General features: G+C 41.6%; 1 protein-coding gene across 2 annotated transcripts in view; it reads left to right on the plus strand.

Moving 5' to 3' along the window:
- The window catches only part of LOC121964406 (protein crumbs homolog 1-like), a 26,098-nt gene extending 13,161 nt beyond the window's left edge, over positions 1-12,937 (plus strand). For both annotated transcript variants that reach the window (XM_088085195.1, XM_088085196.1), the window contains 6 exons: positions 1,525-2,075; positions 2,223-2,388; positions 4,920-5,838; positions 5,954-5,995; positions 6,110-6,232; positions 12,045-12,937. In XM_088085195.1, coding sequence (XP_087941321.1) covers positions 1,525-2,075; positions 2,223-2,388; positions 4,920-5,838; positions 5,954-5,995; positions 6,110-6,232; positions 12,045-12,297 — 2,054 coding nt within the window. In that variant the 3' untranslated portion in view covers positions 12,298-12,937. The remainder of the gene's footprint in view (positions 1-1,524; positions 2,076-2,222; positions 2,389-4,919; positions 5,839-5,953; positions 5,996-6,109; positions 6,233-12,044) is intronic.
- The last annotated feature ends 699 nt before the right edge of the window (positions 12,938-13,636 follow it).

Genomic DNA, 13,636 nt, shown 5'->3' on the forward strand with positions numbered 1-13,636 from the left:
CTTAACTGCACAAACACATATAATAAATATATAAATTATTTTGACCAATTTTGAAATGCCATGTGTGGAGTATTTTCATTAATTGCAGCATTCAAATGACACTGCTGTCAATAGAAACACTGAAAAACATGCTGTCAGAACAGGTAAAGGTCAAGTCAAGTTCAAGCTGGGTCGCGCCGGTGCAGAAATCTGCAGCTCAAAGACAGCCACGCGGCAGAATGATAAAATTAGTCAGTAGACTTAAAAGGAGCTTACAGAGCCAGTAGAAATAGCACTGTGTTCAGCCATGCAGTCATGCAACCAGGAGGCATGCGGCAACACCTGGGCTGAGGATTTAAAAAACGTGGGTTTCAACAGCTGACCTGGCACACCTTTGCATTGGCAAGTCAGGAAGTATTATTGGCTCACGCCACTTAAAGGTATTTTTATTGGTTGGTTTTCTCAGCAGCTTCTTCTTTTTAATGAACAGCTAGCACTCCTTGTTGTTAAAACAATGACCTGAATAGTCTATAAAATGTAACAACAAGCTTTTATTGTGTGAAAGATTTAGGAGCATCTATTGGCAGAAATGGTATATAATATTCATTACTATGTTTTTATTAGTTTATAATCACCTCAGAAGCGTTGTGTTTTTATTAACTTAGAATGAGCTGTTTATATACAGAGTAGGTCCTCTTCCACGGAGTCAGCAGTTGTGTTCTACAGCAGCCATGAACGGAGAAACACGGGTCATTGAGGTTTTTGCCTTGGCCACTGTAGCTCTCCTACATGCTTGGCACACAGGGGAAGCTTCAGTTTGACAACCTCACCACTAGATGCCACTAAATCCTACATACTTAACTTATAAGTTAAATTGACAACTGAAATGAAATTGAATGTTTTATTTACTAAAAGGAATAATTTGGCATTTCGGTAAAACTACTATTTGGAAATACTCCTAATTGCTTTTTGGTATGGTGACGAAAAGATCAAGAAAACCCAAAAGACACATCAGTCTGTTAAATAGCCACAGCCAAAGTAAAAATGACAAATGGCATTATGTCTCTGGCTATTTCTTGGCTGTGGATACTCTTGAAGTTACTCTACCAAGCCAAGAAATAGTCAAGGTTCAAGATTCAACACTGAGTTGCACACCAAACTGCAGTTGTAGCCCCTTTATGCTACACACACAAAAAGACCAATCGTGCATTGCTGTAGCCATTACGTGTAGCACCTATCCCCATATTATGGCTAACTGCCCTGTTTACTCCTCCATTTTTGTACAGATTAAACACAAAATATAATGAGATATTTAGTGAGCATTAGAGTTCCTGGCAGGTGGATTTTGTTACCACTGGACATAGCCACACTTCTGTTTCTTCCTTTTCCTCCTCTTTAAGCCAAGATAGTCAGCTGCTGACTGTAGCTTCATATAGAAATATGTTATTTTCCAAAATGTCATACTGTTCCTGTTACATGTGCTTTTCATTGTTTTTTGTTTAAGTTCATTCATACCCTTTCTTTCTCTTCCCTTTACCCATGCAGAGTATATCACAGCAAGGTTTGGAAGCAAAGACCTGGATAGTTACGCTTTATTCTCACTGGACAGTGACCCAGGTGATACTGTGACCATATCCATGTTCATTCGCACCAGACAGTCCAGAGGCCTGCTCCTTATCCTGGCCAACAGCACCAGCCAGTACCTCCGCCTGTGGCTGGAAGAGGGCAGGGTCAGAGTTCAGGTCAACAACTTTGAGACCCTTGTTGGACGGTCTGCGGTCAATGACGGCCATTTCCATCTAGTGACTGTGAGGCTGGAAGGAACAACGGCCACATTGTTCCAGTCAGCCCAGAACCAGGGCTCAATGTCTGTTAGGCCCATCCAGGCCCATCCTGGAGATCTGGTTTACATTGGGGGGCTTCCAGACTCAAGAGCCTCTGCTTCGTTTGGGGGCTACTTTAAAGGATGTGTCCAGGATCTGAGGATTAACAGCAAACGACTGCAGTTCTATCGCATTGCAGCTCCTGTGGAATCTTACAGCCTGGACCACCTCAGCAACGTCGCACAAGGATGTAGCAGTGACGATGCCTGCGCTGTTAGTTATATCAATGTTCTTGTGTTTATTATATTGTCTTCAATGAGCTAGTGAGATATTTTCATTCCTTCTCTTCACTAACAATAATTGAGGATACTGTAGAACTGACATGAGGGATTTTTTTTCTACTTTTTTTCTCTTTAATAGGTCAAACCCTGTCTCAACGGAGGAGTGTGTTACTCCATGTGGGACGATTTCATCTGTAATTGCCCCCCCAACACTGCAGGGCAGCGCTGTGAAGAGGTGAAATGGTGTGAACTGTCTCCCTGCCCTACCACTGCTGTTTGTCAACCCCGCTCTCAGGGCTTTGAATGTGAGTATCCTGATATCAGGACCTGTTGTTTCATTATCTGGCCAAAATGTAGCATATGAACACACTGCAAAGACTACAGTCAACAACCAAACTAGTACGTATATTCTGCACCTGTGTGAAAGGATATACCTCTACATACCAGCAGGGGGCGATAATCGTTATGCATTCAAAATAAGAAAATAAGAGGACTGACAGAATGGATTGAAGACGCCAGTTTAGCACGTTAACAGCGCAATCCAATGTTAAAAGAACAAAGGATATTTACTGGGTGTCAGCAAACAACACCACAAACAATTACGAAATGCTAAGTGGCTAAAAATATAATCTTACTATTGTTTTGACCTCACTTCCTCTTGACTTAAGCAGTCTGGGTTTTGCAAACTGTCAGGTTGCATCAGGTCTACCAGCATATCGACAGGCTTAATCATCTGAGAAACAGCTGACAAAGGCAACATGTGCCAATGGTGCTGGAAACATCACAAAAACTAGGGTGACAGATTCTCCTCAATGTCCCAGCGTTGACATCGACTTGGTATGTCAGGGCCCTTTGAGAAAACATTGTGTTAAAGTGGAAACAGACAATTTATCAACCCCCGCAGACCCCTTTAGTGACTTTATTTCTAAAATAAAAAGTGGCTGTCAGCAAATTTAATAATCTTATTCAGACCCTAAGGAAAAAAAAAACAAGAAAAATGTTTTGATATATCACATTGTAATTCATTTTCATGCATGCTGCGCAGAGTAATCATCGTCCATGGCTCTTCAACCAATAGCCAGGTCCCCCCTACACCCATTTTATATTTACCTATTATTTACTTTATTGATTCATCTAATGTTTTACTCTTATTTTTAAGTTGTTTTTCTGTTAAATTATAATTAGAGATCAAGTAAATCCACTGTGCTGAAGTTAATGAGTAATCATGTCATATAATCAGGATTTCAAAATTGGCCACAATGATGGTGACTGTGATTTTTGCCATAGTCGAGCAACCCTGTTTGATACACTTCCAAGTAATGCTGTCATTATATTAGTCTGTAGTGATAGTTACATAAATCAATCCACATTAATCTCTGTGGTTGAAGCAAATAAAAGTATCCTTCCCATCTCAAAGATTATCTTAGAATGACCAAAGAATAGGATCTATGCTCTGAATAGTGTTATGTGTGCAGCCACTGTTGTTGTTTCTGCCCCTGGCACGTGAAAATATTGCCTAGAAAAAGGATCCATATGTGTAAGTCTTTTATTATACTCGCCCATTTTTGATTTCGGTTTGTATCCACTGGAGGGACTGTGTGCGGTCTCGCTGGTGCAGGCACTGATTAATTACAGCTTGGCTGATTACAGGAGGGAACAGAGTTGAGGCAGAGATCCTGCATAGGATTCCTCTAAGACGTGGTAATCCCTGGTCAGATTAAGTCTACATGCCTGTGGAAGTTTATGATGACAAGTCCTCTTGGAGATGTCACATGTCCACATAGAGAAAAGGAGGGGAGCCGCTAATCCAGAGCAGTTGCCAGTCTAAGCCTTTTTTTCTGTGTTTTTAATGCCATCAAGTGGTCATATATTTACACATATTTAGCACATTAACTTGCTGCAGTCATGGCTTTTTCTCTACTTCTCTTTGAGTTGTTACCAACACATTTTGAGAGCACTTTATCTCTGTTCTTTTGTGAATTTGTAGATGTCACATCTACTTCATTGTTTGCTGTTCAGTCAGGAGTATTTTATGTTATTAGGAAAGACTTCTAGACTAACTTTAATTTGGAGCGCAGAACTTTTTTCTCCTGCCAGTGGGAGTAGTTACACACTCTGTGTCCTCATGATGTATGCCTGTAGGTAAGCTCACCGCATCTCATCTGCCCTCTGTAGCTCTCTGTTCATGTGTCTTTTTTCTTTTAATCCTTCCTCTGAACACAGAGTTTCATTTTTATCTAGATCATCCACTCCAGAAACATTTATACATTTCTTGGGATTTATCTTTTGCCATACCAGCTGCTGCACCACCACTACGATCTTTCCCAATTCTTTTTGTCCTTATCTTTATCTCAAAATTGTCAACATACATAGTATCAGAAGAAAACTTCAGTCATGCACATAGAAATAAAGGGAAAAAAATGCTAAGCAGTGCCAAGTACAACAAATCTAACATAAAATAAATTAATTCATCCCTCTGGCTGCTTAAAATGCATCATTTCTAGTGTACATGCATGGTAAAGTCAGCATGGATGCCTGACACCAAAACTCTGCTAATACAGAGAGCGTTCCCTGGCATGGATTGGACTGTCATGGACTGTGTGAACTTGCTTGCCAAGGGGCTTGCACGTTGTGGATGATCATTTATATGTGAAAGTTCAGCACTTAATGCCCCTTTAAATCTTGTCTTTGGTTACCTCCAGTGGTTTATGCAGTGATGTACAGGTTTAGTTTAGGACACTACAAGGCTTTTTGATATGTTTTATTATTTGTAATTTTGTTTTTTGCAAAACAGTGTTCAGGCACTCATTAAGTCTCTTTTATTTCTCTCCTTTAGGTTTGTCTAACGTGACATTTCGGGTTGAAAGCAGCATTTTGCACTACAGGAGCAACGGGAAGATTAAGCGCAGTCTCAACAGTGTCTCCCTCAGCCTCCGCACAAGACAGTCCACTGCCACCTTACTGCATGCACAGAAGGACTCACACTACCTCACTGTCTCCCTCCTAGACTCTCATGTGGTCCTGGAGCTCCAGTCTGGGGCTGACAAGGATCCCCTCAAGGTGACAGTTAGAAGCCCAAGTTTAGTCAGTGATGGAGAGTGGCACACTGTGGAGCTCAGTATGGAGAGCCAGACACCCCAGACCTCCAGGTGGATCATGACTGTGGATGGAGGCAAAAAGGAGCCAGGAATGTCCAAATCAGCCACTGGGGACTTGGATTTTCTTCAGGAGGGAGCAGACATCTTCCTTGGGGGACTGAGCCTGGATGCTGGAGTAAACCTGTCTGGCTGTCTGGGCCCAGTGGAGATTGGAGGTCTTGCTCTTCCTTTGCACTTGGACACAGAGTTGAACCTCCCCAGACCTCAGGAGGAGCAGTTTGTTAGGATCAATAGTGATGCTGCCCCACGTTATGGCTGCTGGGGAGCCAGTGTGTGTGCACCAAACCCTTGCAAGAACGAGGGCACGTGTGAGGACCTGTTTGACCTGCACCATTGCACATGTCCCTCTGAATGGATGGGCCCACTGTGTCAAGACCGAACTGACACCTGCATCTCTAGCCCCTGCATCTACGGTAACTGCATCGACCTACCTGGGGGATTCGAGTGTTTGTGTGAGCCGGGGTACAGTGGTAAACAGTGTGAAGTAGAAGTCGATATGTGTGAAAACAGTAATTGCAGCGAAGGCTCCACGTGCCTCAAAGGTCTCCAGAGCTACGCGTGCCTCTGCCCTCAAAATCTGACGGGCCAATACTGCGAGTGAGTTCATCCACAGTTTATTAATATCTCTTTGACACCAAACTTACCGTAGTACTCACCTGTATTAAGCTGACAAGCTCTGAGCTGTACTGATATACAAACTGGTGTCTTACAGGGAGAAAATTCCTGAAATCCCATGGTACATTGAGACAAATCCGTGAGTGACTACTAAAACATTTCCATTGTTTTACTAAAGCATGTGAATATTCCATATATATTATTCCACCAGTACCAAAATGGAGGGCATTCACATGTTCTTTTGTCTTTTCAGACTTCCTCAGTTGCCTGTATCTACATGCACAGGTACAAGGTGGAACTACAGCTGCTTTAATGGAGGGAACTGCTCTGAAGCAGACAACACCTGCTACTGCCTGCCTGGTTTCACGGGACAGTGGTAGGACATACATAATAATATTTAATCTTCTTTGCTGACCTTGAGGTTTCTCAACCCTGGGGTCAGCACCTAAAGGCCCCACATGGGGTCGTTAGATATCCTCAGATATGATTTACTGCATATGGCACCTCAGTCATACACTTTTAAATTAAATGTACTAGAATTGTTTATTAGTATTTAAACGTAGCATAACTGCCATGAGATTGATTTGTGAAAAATAAGGGTCGGAAAATAATTACCTAACGGTTTAGACCCCCTAAGTTCAACATCAGTGTTGTTATTGATGGGAGCTATGGTCTGAAAAAGCAAACAAACAAAAAAAGAATAGGTAGAAAACTCCCACTGCTTCCTGCCTAGCACCAAACTACAGACAGACATAGTTAGTCACTACCATTTAAACACTTGACAGTGCAAGCTATCCACTGTCTGCAGGTTGGCTCAGTTGATGTAATGTATCTTTAGCTATGCAGAGAATTGTGAGTCAGAGTAACCAGAACAGCATGCTGGCTTGCATACTCAGTGTTGGGATTCTACTTTTGAAGCATCATTTTGCAAGCTACACATTATTTTACACCAGAGAAAAAATGAACTACAACAAAGCTAACCTCAGGAGGAATCCAGTTAACTAAAGCGACTTTGAAAAAGTAGTTCAAAAAATCTTGTAAAAAAAAAAAAAAAAAGACAACTAACTAAAATGACAATGTACACCTGGAAAAAAATACAACAAAATATCGTACAAAAAATGTCACATGCCAGCAAAAAAATGCATTGCTATTGAGTTGATTGCAGAAAAGTGTTCACTTGTTCACAGGTCATACATAAACAAAACAACAACAAGAAATACCCTCCTATTTATGGGAAAGTCAAAGGAAACTCAGCTTTGGACTTTTATATGAATTGTATTAAAATATCAACCATAGTATAGTTTGCCATAAAAAAATCCATTAAAAGTCATCGTGTAAGTAAAACATGAGAAAACATGTAAAACATGTCATAGTATAGATTGTCATAAAAGTTTTAATAGGCCTATAAGATGCTGTCATGGTAGAGTATATGATAAAAAGTCATAGTATATCATAAAAGTCATAGTATAGTATGTCAGAAGAAAAGTCATAGTATATTACATAAAACTATGTCAGATAAAAGTCACAGTATAGTATCATGTCATGAAGAAGTCCCAAAAATGTAATACAAATGTAATAGTATATAATATGAAAAACAATCATACTTGGCTTATATGTGATAAACAAAAGTCACAATATAGTTTGTCTATGTGACTAAAACAAAGTCATAGTGTAGTTTGTGGCAAAAACTCATGGAATAAAATGTCTACAAAAGTATTTAAAATGTGGTTAAAAAAGTCATTGTATAGAATGTTTTGAGAAAAGTCATAATATACTATGTCATAAAAATCCTACTATATTATGTGATGAAGAAAGTCATAGTATACTATGTGATCAGGAAGTCATGAAAAAGTAATTAAAAGTGTAAAAAAAAGTTATGTATACATTGTCATTAAATGTAGAGTAGGCCAATAGTATGTCATAAAAAGCCATAATACAGTGTCATTAAAAGTCACAGGAGAAAAATTGTTGTTGAAAAAACACACACAGGAATTTGTATTTATGGAAGTTATAGTATAGTATGTGATAAAAAAGTCATACTGTAGTTTATCATAAAAGTCATAGTATAGTACGTCATTTAAAAAAAGTCATAGTATATTTTCACATAATAGTATGTCACCAGACCCCTTATGATGAATGACACAAATGGTCCAAAGTTTCCCTCGCCCATGGGTGGGTCACCCATGGGGCCCAGCCAGGCAAAGCCCAAAGAGGCAACATGGCACCTCCTTCCCGTGGGCTTACCATCCATAGGAGGGAACAAAGGGGTCGGGTGCGCTGTGAGTTGGGTGGCAGCCGAAGGCGGGGACCATGGCGGTCGGATCCTCGGCTGCAGAAGCTAGCTCTAGGGACGTGGAATGTCACCTCTCTGGTGGGGAAGGAGCCTGAACTGGTGCACGAGGTTGAGAAGTTCTGACTAGATATAGTCGGCCTCACCTCGACACATAGCTTGGGCTCTGGAACCAGTCTTCTCGAGAGGGGTTGGACTCTCTTCCACTCTGGAGTTGCCACTGGTGAGAGGTGCCGGGCAGGGGTGGCAATACTTATTGCCCTCCGGCTGGGTGCCTGTATGTTGGAGTTTACCCTGGTGAACGAGAAGGTAGCCTCCCTCAGCCTTCGGGTGGGGGGATGGATCCTGACTGTTGTTTCTGCCTATGGTCCAAACAGCAGGTCAGAGTATCCACCCTTTTTGGAGTCCTTAGAGGGAGTGCTCCTTCTGGGGACTCCTTCGTTCTGCTGGGGGACTTCAACGCTCACGTTGGCAGCGACAGTGAGACCTGGCAGGGCGTGATCGGGAGTAATGGCCCCCCTGATCTGAACCCGAGTGGTGTTTTGTTATTGGACTTCTGTGCTCACCACAGATTGTCCATAACAAACACCATGTTCAACCATAAGGGTGTCCATATGTGCACTTGGCATCAGGACACCCTAGGCTGCAGTTCGATGATCGACTTTGTAGTCATGTCGTTGGACTTGCGGCCGCATGTCTTGGACTCTCGGCTGAAGAGAGGGGCGGAGCTGTCACCGATCACCACCTGGTGGTGAGTTGGGTCTGATGGTGGGGGAGGATGGCGGTCAGACCTGGCAGACCCAAGCGCATTGTGAGGGTCTGCTGGGAACGTCTGGCAGAGTCTCCCGTCCCCATCAGGGAAAGCTTCGACCATGTCCCAGGGGAGGCGGGGACATTGAGTCCCAGTGGGCCATGTTCTATGCCTCCGTTGTTGAGGCGGCCGATTGGTGCTGTGGCCGTAAGGTGGTTGGTGCCTGTTGTGGCAGCAACACCTGAACTCGATGGTGGACACCGGTGGTGAGGGATGCTGTCAAGCTGAAGAAGGAGTCCTGCCGGGCCTTCTTAGCCTGTTGGACCCTGGAGGCAGCAGACAGGTACCGGCAGGCCAAGCGGAGTGCAGCTACGGCGGTTGCCGAACCAAAAACCTGGGCATGGGAGGAGTTTGGTGGGGCCATGAAGAACAACTTCCGGACAGCTTTGAAGAGGTTCTGGACAACCATTCGGCGTTTCAGGCAGTGCCCTGTCAACACTGTGTACGGTGGGGATGGTGCGCTGCTGACCTCGACGCGGGACGTTGTGGATCGGTGGAAGGAATACTTCGAAGACCTCCTCAATCCCACCGACACGCCTTCCGGTGAGGAAGCAGGGCCTGGGGACTCGGGAGTGGGCTCTCCCATCTCTGGGGCTGAGGTTGCCTAGGTGTCAAAAAGCTCCTTGGTGGCAGGGCCCCGGGGGTGGATGAGAGAGAGAGAGATGAGAGCCGGAGCTTGGTCCACATTGCCGGCAGTAAGTCAGACTTGTTTCCAGTGAATGTTGGACTCTGCCCTTTGTCACCTGTTCATAACTTTTATGGACAGAATTTCTAGCCGCAGCCAGGGCGTTGACGGGGACTGGTTTAGTGACCTCAGGATTGGGTCGCTGCTTTTTGCAGATGATGTGGTCCTGTTGGCTTCATTAGGGTAGGACCTTCAGCTCTTGCTGGATCAGTTCGCAGCCGAGTGTGAAGCGGCCAGAATGAGAATCAGCACCTCCAAATCCGAGGCCATGGTTCTCAGACGGAAAAGGGTGGAGTGCCCTCTCCAGATCGGGGAGGAGATCCTGCCCCAAGTGGAGGAGTTTAAGTACCTCGGGGTCTTGTTCACGAGTGAGGGATGGATGGAGCGGGAGATTGAAAGGCGGATCGGTGTGGCGTCTGCAGTAATGCGGACTCTGCACCAATCTGTTGTGGTGAAGAGGGAGCTGAGCCAAAAGGCAAAGCCCTGATTTACCGGTCAATCTTTGTTCCTTCCCTCACCTATGGTACACGAGCTTTGGGTAGTGACCGAAAGAACAAGGTCGCGGGTACAAGCAGCTGAAAAGTGAGCTTCCTCCCTAAGGTGGCTGGGCTCTCCCTTATAGATAGGGTGAGAAGCTTGGTCATCCGGGAGTAGTTTGGAGTAGAGCCGCAGCTCGTTGAGAAGAGCCTGATGAGGTGGCTCGGGCATCTAATTAGGATGCCTCAGCGATGCCTCCCTGGTGAGGTGTTCAGGGCACGTCCTACCGGTAGGAGGCCCCAGGGAAGACCCAGGACACGCTGGAGAGACTGTCTCCCAGCCGGCCTGGGAACGCCTTGGGATCCCCTGGGAAAAGCTAGACGAAGTGGCCGGGGAGAGAGAAGTCTGGGCTTCCGTGCTTAGGCTGCTGCCCCTGTGACCCGACCCCAGATAAGCGGCAGACAATGGATGGATGGATGGAGAATGTCATGAAAAGTCCAAAAAAGTCATCATATACTATGTTATGGAGAAATCCTCAAAAATCTAACACATGGGTCAAAATTTAAAGCAGCCCTACAGTATGTGATAAACAAAAGTAACAGTGCAGTTCGTCAATGTGATTTTAAAAAGTCATGGTATAGTATGTCATAAAATTGTCATAAGAAGTCATAGTATAAAATGCGATGACACAACTCATGGAATAATATGTCTTTAGTATGTGATAAAAATCGTCTTGGTATAAAATGTCATTAAAAAAGTAATTGAAAATGTAAAAAGAAAAATGGTCATAGTATAGAATATTATAAAAGAATTAGAAGGCCTACAGTGTGTTTTAAAAGTCATCATACTATATAACATAAAAACACACCGTATAGTATGTCAAACAAAAATCATAGTATAGTTTGCCATTAAAATATCATAAACAAGTGTCAAGAAAATAGAAGTATACTGTGTCATAAGAAAGGGCATTAAAAAGTAATTGTATAGTATGTGATAGAATGGTTGTAGTATAGTATGTTGTCAATGAGTCACTAAAGAGTATGTAAGAGTTTGTAGTATAAAATGTCGTAAAAGTTATAGAGATAATGTGTCAAAACAAGTTATTGTATATTGTGTCATAAAAAAGTATTGTATGTGATAAAAGTCATAGTTACAGTATAGTATGTTGTCCAAATTTGCATCAAAAAAGTCATGCTATAGCATGTCGTCCAAAGTAGTGTAAAAAAAATCATAGTATGGCATTAGTATGGCATTTTGTCCAAATGGCAAAAAAAAGTCATACATCGTCCAAAATAGCTTGAAAAGTTAATGTGAAGTATGTCTTCAAAAATAGCATAAAAAAAGTCTAAATGTATCATGTCGACAAAAGAAAATAAAGTCAAAGTACAGTATGTGTATAAAACTTCTCAAAAGGGCATAGTTTATTATGTAAAAAAAAAAAATCACAGTGTAGCATTTCGAAAAACAGTCATGTAAAGAAACTGCTGTGCATGTCATCGTATAGAATTACAAAAAAACCTGAGAAAAAATCATAATATATCACATAAGATAGCAGTTAAAACAGTCATAGTATAGCAGGTCAAAACAGGTTCTTCTGTAGCCTGTCCAAAAAACTTCTAATATGGTCACAGTATAGTATGTTTACCAAAAAAGTAATAGCATAGCATGCCGGAAAAAATATAATAATTTATTCACTTGCATGTTGAAAATGGTCATAGTATAGCGCGTTGAGAAAAGTCTTAGTGTGGTACATTACATACATATTTTTTTTTATTATATCATGTTTAATATACCATGTCAAATAAAGTCATATGTCATATATGGCACAGTATATTATGTTACATTACATGTAGTTACTTGGCTTATGTTTTACATTCTGCCTTTCCTTTTTTAATTTTTTATTCTGTGCTCATGTTTCTTTCCAGGTGTGAGAAGGATGTGGATGAATGTGTCTCCGAACCATGTATGAACGGAGGCTTCTGTATCAACTATGTGAACAGTTTTGAGTGTGTGTGCGATATGAATCACTCAGGAGTACACTGCCAAATGGATGTCAGCGACTTTTATCTGTACCTCTTCTTGGGTCTGTGGCAGAACCTCTTCCAGCTGCTGTCGTACCTTGTCATGCGCCTTGATGATGAGCCAGAGATTGAGTGGGGATTCCACATCAATGATTAGGCCCCTTATTGTCTACTATATTAAACTGGACAAAACTTTGTGGACCCTAAATGGACTATATTTGAACAAATTTAGTACTGAAAATCATGTAATGTGTTACAAAAGCAGGTTTCTGATGCTACATACTAAAAACAGGATCATTCAGCTTTTTCTGGTTTTTAACGTTAAAGCGATAGTTTGGAGCTTTTCAAAGTGGGATTGTATGAGATTGTTGTGATCATTTTTCTTGATGAAGTTAAACCCACGTCACCTTTTTTTTTAAATCTCACCTCAATAAATGAGTTAACAGGAAGAAATAGGGAACAACTGCACTTAATATACATCATGTGTTAAATTGTATATGACTACATCTAGTGTCCCGAGAAGGTTAGTCATAGAAATGTGTCTGTTGTAAACAGATTTACGTGGTGATAAATATTGTATATTTCTCCACATTGATACAGTACATTTTTACGTGTGATCTGGTTCTCATACTGAAAACCACAAATTAGAGAGTTTGTCTTGTGCCTTAAATTTACTCTTTTTTTCTGGAGCACTGATTTCTAATCTGTGTAAGTATGTTTTATAACTGTTAAGCGACAGACTCACATGCAGTTACAATCTATTGGATATGAATAAAATACCTGTGTATAGCAAGGAAGTTGTGTGTTTACAAATGTGCACGTACCCAAATGAAGTGATGGAGGCTATTCTGCATGCAATGCAAACAGTACAGGATCTGTATGATCAAAGCATAATATAAATGTTATGAAATGTCTGCACTCATTTAAGTTACATAATTATGTATTAAAGTCATCAAAAAGTCAAAGAATTGTATGTGTAAAAGTCATAATACAGTATGACAAAAATAAGTCTTAAAAAACATAGCATAGCATGTTGTCCAAAATCGTGTCAATAAGTCATACTAAAGCACGTCGTCCAAAATCCTGCAAAAAAGTCATACTATGTCACAGTGGTTCTCAAACGTAACTCATTTATGTACCCCCTTTGAAATATTTTTTCAGCCAACAACCCCCTGACCAGCGCAAAACATTTTTGGTAGAAAAAAAGTAGTACAACACAGCGGTGTGCCATCACTGTCTGATTTGTTAGACAATACGTTAACTGAAAAAGAATAACTTTCAAATTTGGGGGTTGCAACTCTGACGTAAATCCCTAATCCCGTAAAACATGTCGTTTTTAATCATTTCTTAAAGGTGCTGAATTATAACGTTAATGGCCCTTTTTTTCTAACTTCATATGATATGAGGCATCTCTGCAAGCTATATGTTGTTTTAAGCCATTTTCATGACGTCAAAATTTGACATGTTTTGACATACTGCCATTTTTGCCAAAAATG

Source organism: Plectropomus leopardus, chromosome 12 (genome assembly GCF_026936395.1).
Source record: "Plectropomus leopardus strain MGB_pleo_1.0 chromosome 12, ASM2693639v1, whole genome shotgun sequence".
In the NCBI taxonomy this organism is placed as follows: Eukaryota; Metazoa; Chordata; class Actinopteri; order Perciformes; family Serranidae; genus Plectropomus; species Plectropomus leopardus.